The sequence below is a fragment of the Pituophis catenifer genome, unplaced genomic scaffold (genome assembly GCF_029215685.1).
Source record: "Pituophis catenifer annectens isolate HBS135680 unplaced genomic scaffold, rPitCat1.0.hap2 SCAF_3, whole genome shotgun sequence".
Taxonomy (NCBI): domain Eukaryota; kingdom Metazoa; phylum Chordata; class Lepidosauria; order Squamata; family Colubridae; genus Pituophis; species Pituophis catenifer.
Window position 1 is genome coordinate 171,277,580 of NW_027256883.1, and position 13,606 is coordinate 171,291,185.

Consider the following 13,606-nt stretch of genomic DNA (forward strand, 5'->3'; position numbering starts at 1 on the left):
ACTGCAGCCATAAAGTGCAGTACCTTTCAATCATGTTTAATAAAACAATCTGAATACCATTCCAATTGTTTAACTCTACAAAATATTGCCTTAGGTATCAATTTCTCCAAGCAATAGAATTAGCTTCATCACTGTGATTAATAACATTGCATAACATTGTAAGAGTGACCTTAAGAGAAAACTCTTTTGAACAATGCTCAGCAACTACCATATTATTGCGGTAGTTCCACAGTCTGACATTATATTCATATTTTGTCAAGATCAATCAAACCTTAACAATAGCATTGTGAACTACTTTCAGAAGCATTTTTCTCTGGAAATAAAAAGCAAACAGCTATTCAAAGAAAAAGTCAAGATACTCTTAGCATTAGTGCAAATCCTAATTAGTGAGTCTAGAGCAGGGGTGTCAAACTAGTGGCCCACGGGCTGGATGCGTCACGGACAGGCCACGCCCACCCCAGCTCCGCAAAGGGAAAAAACGTCATGATAGGTCACATGACAGCAACATGACATGAGTTTCACACTCATGATCTAGAGCAGTTTTCCAACCATAGTTGCCTAGGCTGCACTGAGTGAAGAGGAATTGTCTTGGGCTGCATCTAAAATATATAGTTAATGTATATAAATAACAAAGATCCTTTATTTTTTAAATATTTATTATTATCTTGTGGGTCTGTACAGGGGGCACATACAGCTGCTAGGGGCCACATACAGCCCGCAGACTGGACACATCTGATCTAGAGCCATAAAAACAGCTTTATCACTTTTAACCTCTTCTATATGTCTATGTTCTGTAACATATTTATATTTATTAAAATCAGTGGGACTTTAAGTAAACAATACACCAGCTTGGCTCACTCACTGATAATTACTGATAGTTAATTTCAGTTTTTATTTTGAAAAAGTACTCTAGCCCTTAAGACCAATACCTCACTTTTTTCCAGTACCATGAGTATTATTCTAATGCTTCTTTCTAAACAAAATTTTGGAAATATTAACAAGCTTAAGAAAGTATTTGGTTATTAAATTAAAATGTCACTGATTTACATTCACAAAACATTAGCATGATAGCAAAGGAGAATTAAAGTTCTTTGGCATTTCCTCACATTAATATGTACTTTTATGACCTCTTACAATCTGTTTTCATACCAGTTTCGAGGTGGGGAAGGGAGATCTCACAAATGTAGTTTGTGAAAGGTAAAATTTTCACTGCTTACTTTAATACTTGAAAAGTAATATCTAATTTAATATTCCTTAAAAAACACGGAGCTCTAACCAGTATAATATTGACAGGCTATTGAGATCTCTTGAATGAATAATTGTTTATATGTGATTACATATAAAAATGCAATAAAAGAGTAGCAAAAATTATATATAATGAATTACTTAGGAGACTCAACATTTGTCCTAACACTAACTGATTAGGTAAAAACCAATGAATATCAATTTGTGCTAACATATAAAATAATATTGTAGAGATAAATGTAGAGCCTTGGTAGTACAGTGGTCTAAGGCACCCTGTTATTAAACTGGTTATTAAGACCAGCTGCCTGCAATTACTGCAGGTTTGAATCTCGCCAAGGCTCAATCTCGCCTTCCATCCTTTCTAAAGTAGGTAAATTGAGGACCCAATTGTGGGGGCAATAAGCTGACTTTGTATAAATATACAAAAGGATGAAAGCTATTGCTGAGCACATTGTAAGCCGCCCTGAGTCTCCGGAGAAGGGCGGCATATAAATCAAATTAAAAAAAAAATGTAGAAATTGTTGTTTTCTCTAATTATTAGATAAGAAAAATACAGCATTAAGAAAGGTCAATAAAGTACCAGATATTTCTTAATCAGTAATCATATCAAAATAAGATACCATCTGACTAATGTGTATGTTAACATGATCTAGCAGCTGAAAGCATGAAAATGTTTATCATCTAACACAATTAAAGAAAGCATACATGAAAAGCAAAATAAAATCTAGATCTGGATTCTGGAAATTAAAATATTCTATATTATCTGGGGTGTAAAATGGAGGTTAACCCTTTACTGTCCTCCTATTAACCTGCATTTCCTCCATCCTCGATGGTCAAAGTGGAGTTTTCACATTTACTAAATGGGTGTTTAGAAAATAACAATGAAGTACCTTGGCCAGGGGTCAGCAACCTGCGGCTCCAGAGCCACATGCGGTTCTTTGGGCCCTCTGCTGTGGCTCCCTGTCAGTGATCCTACCACTGGCTGGCCCCGCCCCTCACCCTCCCCTCCCAGTCACTCCTCGCCTGGCCTGAGAAGGTAAGGGCGACGGCGTGGGATGGAGAAGCGGCCGGGGCAGAGACAGAGAGATACAGAGAGAGGGGAAGAGAGAGAGAGACATAGATACAGAGAGAGAGGGAAAGGGGGAGGGAGGGGAGAGAGAGATATGTCAAAAGGGTTTTGTGGTTCCCAATGTTTTTTAACAACTGGTTCTCTGCCTTAATGACTGGCTGGGTAGGCGTGGCTAGGGAGGGTCATGTGAATGGTGGAAGTGAGTGACATTGAGTTGGCCACGCCCACCCAGTTTTGTGGCTCCCGGTGTTTTCTTTTCTGTGGGAAATGGGTCCAAATGGCTCTTTGAGTGTTTAAGGTTGCAGACCCCTGACCTAGGTGAACAGTTGCAATGGGACAAAAATTCAATTCAAAATGTAAGAATATGAAATAAAAAAGAAAAAAATAGCAGGTCAACCAGCCAGGAGGCAGACCAGTATAAAATATCTCTCTAAATAAATCACAAAAACATTTGCAACAGGGAATGTGGTGTTTGTTTGTTTTTTAATACAGAGGGAAACTTCTCTAGGTAATGTCGCTATGTAATGGTTAAAGACTGTTATCTTCCATACCAAACAGAGTAGCCACCTCCAGTTGTGGCTCCCAAAGCTCATTCTTAAATAGAAAATAAGAGAAAATGATTTATTGATGATGAAGCAAGAAGAGAGAAATTGAAAATTTCTCTACACATAAATCTCCCGTAAAGTAAAAGGACAATTTTGTTAAGTCACTAAAAATGGAAACGCTATACCTGGATCTTAGCATAAGAGGGCCAGTGGTTTATAGCAGAACATTTTTTTCTGAGAATATTGGGACTAGCTTGTGAAACTAGGATAAACAATTTAGATCAGGATGATCTAAGTTTTGGTTCACTTGCAAATCTAAATACATGTATTATTCCTGTTGCTACTTGTACCATATAGGAAAGCACAATACTGGAAAAGGGAGACTCCCAAAGAAGGCAGAAGCCATTCAAGCCAGTGTTTCTCAACCTTGGCAACTTTCAAATGTGTGGACTTTCAACTCCAAGAATTTCCCAACCAGTGCTGGCTGAGAAACTCTAGGAGTTGAAGCATCCATGCAAATGGCTCAGTCCATCAGATATTATTTTTTTAACACTTAATTGGAATCTGCCAGTCCTTTCTGTTGTCTGACTGGCAAAGGAGATGACAAGCAAATATTTTAACCACATTACTCTCCATCATAAAGTTAAAGCAAAATTTCATTTTTAAAACCTCTTGTATTTAATACATATGCCGTCAGCAGCCAGTCTAGATTGGCTGCCCTTAAAAAGTGCTGCTCTGACCTGGATATTGCCTGCAAGACATCTACTTTTCTATTTATAAAATGAATCCCGCATTTTGAAGCCGAAGCTCAAATATTTTGGCCATCAAATGAGAAGCAAGGACTCATTAGAAAAGCCCCTGATGTTGGGAAAGATTGAAGGCAAAGGGAGAAGGGATCAGCAGAGGATGAGTTGGTTAGATAGTGTCATTAACACAATGAGTTGGGTTTAGGAGGACTCCAGGAGATAGTGGAGGACAGGGGGCCTGGCTGCTGTGGTCCATGGGATCACAAGGAGTCAGACACAACTTAGCAATTGAACAACAACAAATCCCACCTTTATAATTTTTATGAAGAAGATATCCAACATATCTTCCTCCTCCTATTTTCCCCACAGCAACAAACCTCAAAGTAAGTTGGCCTGAGAGAGAGAGAAAGACTGACCCAAGATCACCCAATTGGCTTTCATGGATAAGGTGACACGTCCTGCTTTCTAGATTTCTAACCACTAAACCAAACTGGCCCTCTCTTGTTACCTGCCATCAATGTTTTTCATGTCTATACTGAAATAGATCCACATATATTCAATTAGGTACAATGAGAGATAGGATTGGGCCTTTTGAATCCCTGCCTGATCAAGGGCGCCAACTACAGTTTAATGCAGACAAATGTATCCTACTTTAATCTGATATGTTACCTTGAGGCACTATTGCATACTAACCAACGTATGACGCCTGTTAAGAATAAGTATATGAATAAAAACCCACAGGTTGATTGCCCTTTTAAACCAAGCCTACTTTGACACAGAAAAAAGAATTATAATACTTTACTGATATCTATTTCAACTTTCTAATAAGCTATTGAAGCAACAAGATTTAAAGTGTTTTCTGAAATATAGCAGGGCCTGAATGTAAATATTACAGTATGTAGAAAGGGTGAATCTTCTTTCAATTCAACTGAGGGATACCTACTATTAGTGGTGTTAGATCTATCCATTTTACTTTCAATTTCTAGTCCCCCAAATAAGTCTCCCACTTTAGCAAGTCAGCATTATGTTACCATATGTTTGCAAAGAAGTCTCAACTACCATCATGCTGAAGCTGTTATGCAATGAATATTTTCCCACAAGATTAAGTTCAGGCTACAACCACATTTTACTCCTTTTAGATTTCAAACAGCATGTGCCACTTTATGCTTTCTCCCTCCAGTTTCAAACATTTAATTAGTCAGAGTACTTTCTAATAATGGCACATTTTTAATTTTAAAGGCTTGAACATTCAAAACGTCAATCCATTTATATTTAAAAGAACACCTAGATATGCAGTAGGCCAAGAGAAGGTGTGTCTCTTTCTCTCTTTGAGGGAAAAAGAACAAACAATAAATGTTCACTTCTCAAATGTCACACTTATGTACATTAACAAGAAGCAAGACAACAATAACTCACTGCATGTCAAATAAATGCTTATTAATCCAGTGCCATCATAAATCCACTGCAAGTTTCTTTAATTAGCTCAACCTATTAAATTGTTTATTAAACAACAAGGGATTTGCTTTTATTTTTCTTGACTTGGCTTGTCAAATATTAACACCTTTAAATATTTTTGGAAGATCAAAGCAATTCAATCCATGATCTATGCATAACTATGCCATTCAAGCATACAAAATACCATTCTATTATGTGAGGATGAACTGACATTTTTGCCAAAGAAAAAAGATTTTTCTTATCCATAACAACCATTCTTAAAATTTTGCTCAACTCTACACTACTGTAAGTTGCAATGCTAAAACTTTTTAAGGTCATTGGAATTCACTGTAAAAAAATAAGTCTTTTTATTCACTTTCCAAGTATTTCTTGGAATGCCAGCTTCCATGAAATAATATTTTGACATAAAAAACAAAAAGCAAAGGAATGGATGGATAACAGTCAAAAACCATCTGATATCAGTTGGCTGTTCTGTCCAATACCTCATTATAATACAAAAGTGTGTTCTTTGTTAAAAGAAGCCTTCTTCATTCAAAAGAAGCAGTAAGGAACAGGAGGAGAGAGAAACTCTAGAGAAGAATCTCCACAATCAAGGCACTTCCTTATGAATTCTCTTATGTCTTAAAGAGAATTTTGCAAAGGCATCTGAACTGGGAATAGCAAAAACCAAGTCACTTTAAATTGTCTCTATGGAATTAAAAACTGTCTCTTAAAACCTGGATTGCAGCATTTTTAATAAAACCTCTTCCTCTTTTTAGTCCAAGCTGTCCATTTTCAAAAGGCCATATGTTAAGTCTTCTGCAAATCTGGGGAGAAAGGGCCAGGAGTGGAAGGGCCGTCCATTCCTGACAGAGTAAATGGTCCGTGAGTATTCAGCACTGATGGAAACTATAAAACAGAAACAGATATTAATGCTACAGTTGTCTATAAGGTAATATCTGTATTTTCAGTTTTCCACTGGTTTGCTTTTGTCATCAGCAAAACACCCACAGGCTTCAGTTTCTTCAGCTTAAGACAAAGTAACAATTTCATATTCATTTTTCAAGAGGGAAGCCTACCCAGCCATTTATTCATATGAAATTCATCAAGATGGCTTCAAAAGATAAGCACCCAAGTCATTTCTTCTAGCATGATACAGTAATACCTTAAAATGCAAGGACCTTTATAGTTATTGATTCCACCCCCCCCCCCCCTGCATTTTGGTTATTTTTGCAGAAATATTGATTTCCCTTAAGTCTTTCAAATCAAGCAAAAAAGGCACAGCCATTTTTAACTTTCCTCTTCTAATTCCATAATCAGGAGACTCATTTGCCTAAAACGGTGTTTCTCAACTTCAACAATTTTAAGTTTTGTGGATGTCAATTCCCAGACCCCCCAGAAAGCATTCCTGTTCCAGGAATGATTCTAGGATATTCTGATTCTAGGATAATGTTACCAGATAGCTTCATAGCACCAATTACCAGGTTGGGCGTGACCAAGATGCAGTACTGTATAATTTTATTGCATAGTAAAGCATCACACGATCTTATTTATCGGCTAGAAGGTGTTTGAGCTTTACAAACCCCTCACAGGAATGATCAACTTAGAAGGTCATTTTACTTTTTGTTCACGCTGTCCTTGTAGCTATTTCATGAACAGGGAAGTTCCTATGGCAGCCATTTTCTTGAGTATACTTACTACATCTTTTAAAATTTCAAATGAGTCCCTGTCCCAAAGCAGTATGCTTATCCCTGATCAACATGGAGCCCCTGATATAGATAAGCACATTTATTTTAAATCTTAATAAGAGGAAGAAAAGCACAAATAAGCTCAACAATGACACCTATCTCTATTCTGATATTATTTTCCACAGTAAGAGGCCAACCTTCTTATAACACTGAAAAATTAAAGATAACACTGATCCTTAAATGTGTAAAGATTAGAAAGCCCTACAGATTAGAAAGCCCTCAATGCAGTGTCAGGGTCACCATCTACATTTGGAGGGTGAAGCTTTGGCTGGGATACTTGCTCTGCCTCTTCTTTTTTGTTCTTCAAATTTAACAAGCTTTTAACAATTCTGAAGAGGCTAACATAGGGTTCTAAAATGTAAATTAAATTAGTACTTGAATGGGGCATCAGCTGAAAATTTCAGAGGTGTTATCAAGACTAACTAAAAAAAAACCTATTGAAAAGCAACATCTATTCATTTTTGTTTTGCTGCCATAGACACATTGATCAGAAGAGTGGGCTCAATTCAAGGCATCCTCAAACTTTTGTTTTAACTGTACTCTCACTCAGATTGTAGACTAATTCCTTCATAGAATGTATTATTTTGGCTTTCTTCAACTTTTAATTTACACAAACATGCGTAAAACAACAAACGTGCCCTGGGAATATAGAAGTTGGGAGCCCGAATTTATCTGAAGGACACCAGGTTGGGGAAGACTGAATTATTTTGTTAAACTGCTAAGCTTAGCAGCTGCAAACAGTTAGGAAATATGTGTGATTTACATGGAGCTAAATTAAGGGTGTAAAAGCTGTCAAATTTCCTAAGATCATCTTTGAATATAGCTGTCAACTGCAGTTCTTAATATAATAGAAGGAATGAATAAAATGTGATAAGTAATAAGATTAGTTGTAGTTAAATCAAAAGTAATTGTCCTACTCTTGCTCACTCCTTTGTCACCTTCTTGATCAGCCACCAGACTCCTCCCAAATTGCTCCATAAAAGCCAAGTCTAGCCCTTGGCTTAAATAAAGTTGCACAAGCTTGTCCTGAAGAAAAGGGCTCACTCTTATGTGACTATTTAGGAAATATCTGCCACACAGACTTTGTTTGCTGTCATGATCTGAAACTTACCTGGAAGAGGGTATTAGCACCTTGTAATCTTGCTGGGCTGAGAGGAGCAACTGGACTGAGAGTACTCCAAAAATGGATACTGGAGAGCAAGGGGCTTGGTGTCAGTAAAATAGGTGTCTGTGGGACATACAGAACAATAGCATAAAAATAATCATTTGGAATTGCTCATTAAGCTCAATATGACTAACAAGCATCTAATACCACTAAAGCAAGACATCTGTTTTAACATCACTAGTCTGGGATCAGACACCAATATGACAGTTAATAAAGGGTAGAAAATCAAACTGGTTCTGTCTAGTCTAGGAACTAAGAATGATGGCACACCACAAAAACAGGAAGACTTTGGTTAGCTATCTTCCTTTTCCAGATACAGCAAGAGAAGATGAACAGAGATTTTTTCCATTTCAATGTCAGATCCTAACAGGTATGATAAGATGGAGGGGAAATCTAACAGTTTTAAATTATTTTATTTGCTGTCCAAGCAACAATTAATGGCTCAAAAATAAAGGAAGTGACCTATGTAAACAATTTTTAATGAACTGTCCTATTCAGATGGTCATAAAATAGAGATAGACAGAATTCACATTATTATTATTTTTTAATTTCTTATAACACAAAGTGGTCATATTCTGATATGTTTACTGAATTCCTCGAATCTAAAGCATTAGCTTGAGGTTGTTACTCTGATTTTACTTTTGTTTTCATTTTGATCAACTGTTTTCTGGAACTTTACAGCTTGGGGTGCTGACCCCTAAAAACTGGGTTGATTATATTTTACAAAATTATCCAAGGTTGCCATCTTGGGATTTAATCCAAATTATTTAATCATAGTTAAATCATTCTATTGGATTGCCTATTCGCCAACATCTCTCTATTCTTCATTACATTCAACTCATTTGCTTACTCATTACACTCTATTTTTATATGCAAAGCAAAATTAAGTATAGCTGAAAGTACATCAGGGTCCTTGCTTAATTTAGAATATAAAATTACCTAGAAATAGATTTTTAAACTGCTATGTTAAGTAAAAATTATGCTGCACATAACGTTGCTGTAGCCATAATAATTAAATATGGTTTTAATCAGTTGAAGAAATGACTTCTTAAAAGGGAGAGAAAATAGCAATTCCAAATTACATAACCATGATTAAATAGTGAAATGTTAACTGTTGTCCTTTTTTTAAATCTTCCATTCAATCGTGTCCAATTTTCAGAGACTGCCTGGTCAAGTCCCTGAAGTTTTCTTGACAAGGATTTTCAGAAATGGTTTGCCACTGCTTCCTTCCTAGCACTGAGAACAAGTTACTGGCCCAAGGTCACTTCGTGTCCAAGGCACGACTGGAACTCTGTCTCCCAGTTTCTAGCCGGATGCCTTAACCAATACACCCAACTGTCCCTTTTGTCCTAACTAGGATACAAAATATCTAGGAAGCTTAGAACTCTTAAGGAAAAGTAATATTTTTAAAAAAACACCCAACATTAAGTATTCTGCCTCAAGCACAGACTAAAATATATACTGAACAGATTAGGTCAGTTTTCTGGTCAATGACTACCTTAGGTAGATAGCCATCCAGCCTCTTAAATTCCTAGTTTTATTCCCAAACTTAAACCAAAAGCAAGAATTAGCAGGCAAATTTCTATTCTGTTGCAAATTCACATACAGAATTTAGATCCCAAATAAAAGACAGGATTACCTGTGAAAAAAGTGCTGGTGTAAGAGAAGCAGTTGGTAGAGAAGGACTCAGTATTCCCAGTGGACTGGGGTCACTGCCAGTAATAACCAGAGTGGGAGTAATCTCCAGTCCTTTGGGCTTTCTAGTTCTGCTATGACGAAGATTCTTTTCAAAAATGGAGGAACTCATCTCTTTAACCTCCAAGACTTGATTCTGAAAGTGCTCTAACTGCTGGCAAACTACAGACTCAGTTTCTGTGTCTATAACCAGATCAGAATTAGAACTTAAAGGTGGCAAAGGAGATTTGGCTGGAACTTTGAGACTAGGAGATGTGGAGGTTGCAGGAGATGTAGAATTAAAATTAGAAGTCAAGCCTGGCAAAGATGCTGAACTTTCAGTGGCTGCACATTTAGATTTTGCTAGAGATTCCATGGCCTGGAGATTTTCATTTGAACCTGAAGGTACGATAGAGGCAGCTGAGATAGTAGAGGTCAGTTGAGTAGCTGAGGCAAGGGGAGACACAGAAGGCCTTTTGGAGGACATGGTTACAAATTTTATGACTGAAGGTGTTGAATCCTGAGTTCTTTTTTCTGTCAGCTTCTCAGCTGAATTCTCCATCTTAAACAGTTTTGTACAAGAGGAGGAATTAAGAGAGTTCAAAGTAAATGAAGAATACAGGCCTGAGTGGATATAGTCATTGCGACTGGAGGATTTCACACTGGCCTGATGCTTTTCTTTCCCATAAGTTTCAATGTCCTTTGTAGTGTTGCTAGTATCAACAAAGCCAGCCTGTGCCTCAGCTTCACCCTCAATCTTGCCAACAACCAGTGGATCCATATTCAAAATCTCTGGGTAAGATACAAACTTGTAAACAAACTTTTGACCATTAACTTTTTTGATGATGTTCTGTGAAAACATCAAAAATAAAACAGAGATTAGGCACCCCCTCTTTGAATACTTGTCCCAGATATAGTTCAGCTAGTCAAGGAGGCATTATGATTAACTAAAGATGAGAAAATTGTGGGGCCTATTCAGTCCCTTTTATCTCTATAGGCTAAAGACTACATAGTTCTAGATTCAAACTTTTATCTTTCTTCATTTTTGTTTTGAAAGAGATTTGGGGATACACAGCCATGTACTAATCAGGACACATATCCAACATCCATTTGTCTAGAAGCATATAGCACTGGGGAAAATAAGAATATACTTTCCCGTTTCACTGTGAGGCCAACCACCATGGGTGAAATGCTCCCGGTTCAGACCGGATCGCCCAATCTGGTAGCGATGGCGGTGGGTGGTTCGGAGAACTGGTAGCAAAAATCCCTCCCCCCCCCCCATACCCAGTTGAGCGCGCAATCATCAGAGGCTTTTTATTATTATTTTTAAAAACATTTTTTCTACCTCTTCAGCCGAAAAAATGCTTTTAAAAGTAAAAAAAAAAACGCCTCTGATGATCGCGCGGCTCAGCTGGGATCATCAGAGGCTTTTAAAAGCATTTTTAAAATGCTTAAAATACAACTGAAGAGGTTGTAGAAAAAATGGTTTTAAAAGTTAAAAAAAAAAGTTGGCAACGCCCACCCAGTCACATTACACCCCCCACCAAGCCATGCCCACAGAACCGGTAATAACAAATTTTACATTTCACCACTGCCAACCACATACCAACAAATCCATCAATAATAAAAAATGAGTTTAAAAACATAGTAGAGCTTTAAAAAAAGGTTGCTCATAATGAACATGGTTTCAGTCAACTGCATATTTTATTCTTTTGATTAAGAAGACGGTATAATATAAGCCAATTATATAATACTTGTATCAATATCAATGGTGCATTTTAGCATCAAGGTTAAGTATTAAAAGCTGACTGTATATAACATTTTGATGTAGCTGAAGGGAAATGAACATCTGAAATACTCAGCAGAACAGTATGAACTACAGCCATTTCAAAGTCTCCAGACAGTATTCAAAGGCTTTCACGTTGTTCTATAGCAATGTGCCGAGTGCTACAATCCATGTATCATAAAATTACAAGCAGCATTTAATAGTCAACGTTATTCCAAATTAAATTCTAATAAGAACATCAGCTAAAGCTTTTCAAAATATACTGAGAATTTTCCAGAAAACATTAAGGGGGGGGGGGGGAGGAAATCATACTCTATGCATTCACATATTCCATAGAAATTCTGCATAAAATATTACTTACTTTTATTTATTAATAAAATAGCATTTAACATATTTTAAAAATCTGAGGATGAAAATGAGTAAATCAAAATGTCAAATAATAGAGCTCTGAGTTGCACAAACCTATTTCAAAACAAGAACAAGTGGTTGGGTAGAACAGTAGCAGTGATTGTTGCTAAATCATGAAACAAATATTTACTCAGACAGGCAAGCAGTTTAGCTCAATAAACTCTCATGGTATTCCCAACATTCCTGCCATCGAAATCAGAGAGGAAAAAAACACTAATTCTAGAGCCACTGGAATACAACGTAAGTTAAACATTGGAGGCAAACAAAAGGCCAAGTTACCTTTACGTAATAATATCTGAGTGCACGACTGAGTTTGTCATAGTTCATGCTGGGCTTGTTTTTACGGATTCCCCAAAGGCGGGCTACCTCTTCTGCTTGCAAAAGTTTGAATTCTCCATCATTTGAGGTCCAGCAAATAATGTCCTTATTCCGAGATTCCTGAAGAAGTTGCAAAAGGAACTGCCACAAGGTGATAGCACTGTCCATAGCAATGAACTGAAATTTAGAAGAGAGGAGATAAGATCGACATCAAGATCATGCACAATACTTTGGGAACAAAAGCATCTCCAGTCAACTCAAAGTCAACTCGCATTCAGGGGACTCATATTTGCTATACAATCTGGTTTTCTGCTTCTTTTTCTTAAACTTTCTTTGCTAAATCAGATCAATTGGGAGAAATGTAATTATGAAAAGGGGGGGATAGGTTTATTTTAGATTTCTAGAAACTATGACAATGGAGACTGAAACATTTCTTTCCTTACAATCTTACATTCAGAATCATCTTCTTTTCAGGTAAATACCAAACATGAAATGGTTCAAATAACCTCCTCTTGGCTTTCCAAATTTATTTTTACATCATTTTTCTCCAAATTTCTACAGCTGAATAATACAGGGAAGATCCCAGTGATATTCAACAGTGAAATAGGAAGAGTCTTTTATAGATGGAAATATTGACATTATGGCCTTGTTTTTCCTTCTTCTTTTGAGCACCATAAACATACCTTCTACAAAAATCCACATGTCTAATGAACATCAGATCCCAGCAGCCCCAGCCAGTAAGGCCAATGATAAGGATTTCCAAAAGCTGTGAATCCAAACATCTGGAAGGCAGCAGGTATAAATGGATTTTCACTTTGGTACTCAATCCTCCAGGTTACAGACAAAGTTGTGAAAGAGGAATCAGGATCTAGGGACAAGTGACAAAATTACTGGAGGAAAAAAAATATGAAGAAGTCTTAGCCAATTACTTTCCAAATAGCATAAATAATACAATTTGTTTGCAATTATATTAAAAATTTATACTCTAAGAAATTAACTGTTTAGATAATAATTCTGCTAATAGTTCTGTTATTTACATAGTAATGTTTTTACAAGTACCAAGAAAAATATTACATTACTAATTCTAGAATATTACAAAGTGGGCCATTCAGAAAACATTATTTTATTATTATTATTTATTATTTATTAGATTTTTATACCGCCCCCTCTCCCAAAGGACTCGGGGCGGTGAACAGCCAAAATTAAAAAACATACAATATAAACATTAAAAATACGTTTAAAACAGAATTAAATCCAAAATGGCTCCCCAATTTAAAACGCCTTACCCATGCCCCTATAAATAAGACGAATTTAAAATTTAAAATTTTAAAATTTCCACATTTAAAAAGGGGAAGATTTAGGCCAGGCCAGCTTGATAAAATAGAAAAGTCTTAAGCGCGCGGCGGAAGGTGCACAGATCCGGGATCCTACGTATCTCCGGGGGGAGCTCGTTCCAAATCGTAGGTGC

General features: G+C 36.7%; 1 protein-coding gene across 1 annotated transcript; it reads right to left on the reverse strand.

Annotated features, from left to right (window-relative positions):
• Window positions 1–5,746: 5,746 nt before the first annotated feature.
• Window positions 5,747–12,909, reverse strand: ELK4 (ETS transcription factor ELK4). The gene is made up of 5 exons (XM_070939785.1): window positions 12,822–12,909; window positions 12,100–12,315; window positions 9,592–10,476; window positions 7,899–8,015; window positions 5,747–5,948 (listed from the first exon to the last, which is right to left on the reverse strand). Exons 2-5 carry the CDS (start codon window positions 12,304–12,306, stop codon window positions 5,850–5,852), a joined length of 1,308 nt encoding a protein of 435 aa, XP_070795886.1. The 5' UTR covers window positions 12,307–12,315; window positions 12,822–12,909; the 3' UTR covers window positions 5,747–5,849.
• Between the last annotated feature and the right edge of the window lie 697 nt (window positions 12,910–13,606).

Coding starts and splice junctions, on each gene's coding strand:
- ELK4 (XM_070939785.1), bottom strand. CDS start 12,306: ATGGACAGTGCTATCACCTTGTGGCAGTTCCTTTTGCAACTTCTTCAG. Junction 10,477..12,099: donor TCAGATATTATTACGTAAAG/GTAACTTGGCCT, acceptor ATGTTTTCACAG/AACATCATCAAAAAAGTTAA. Junction 8,016..9,591: donor CACCAGCACTTTTTTCACAG/GTAATCCTGTCT, acceptor TATGTCCCACAG/ACACCTATTTTACTGACACC.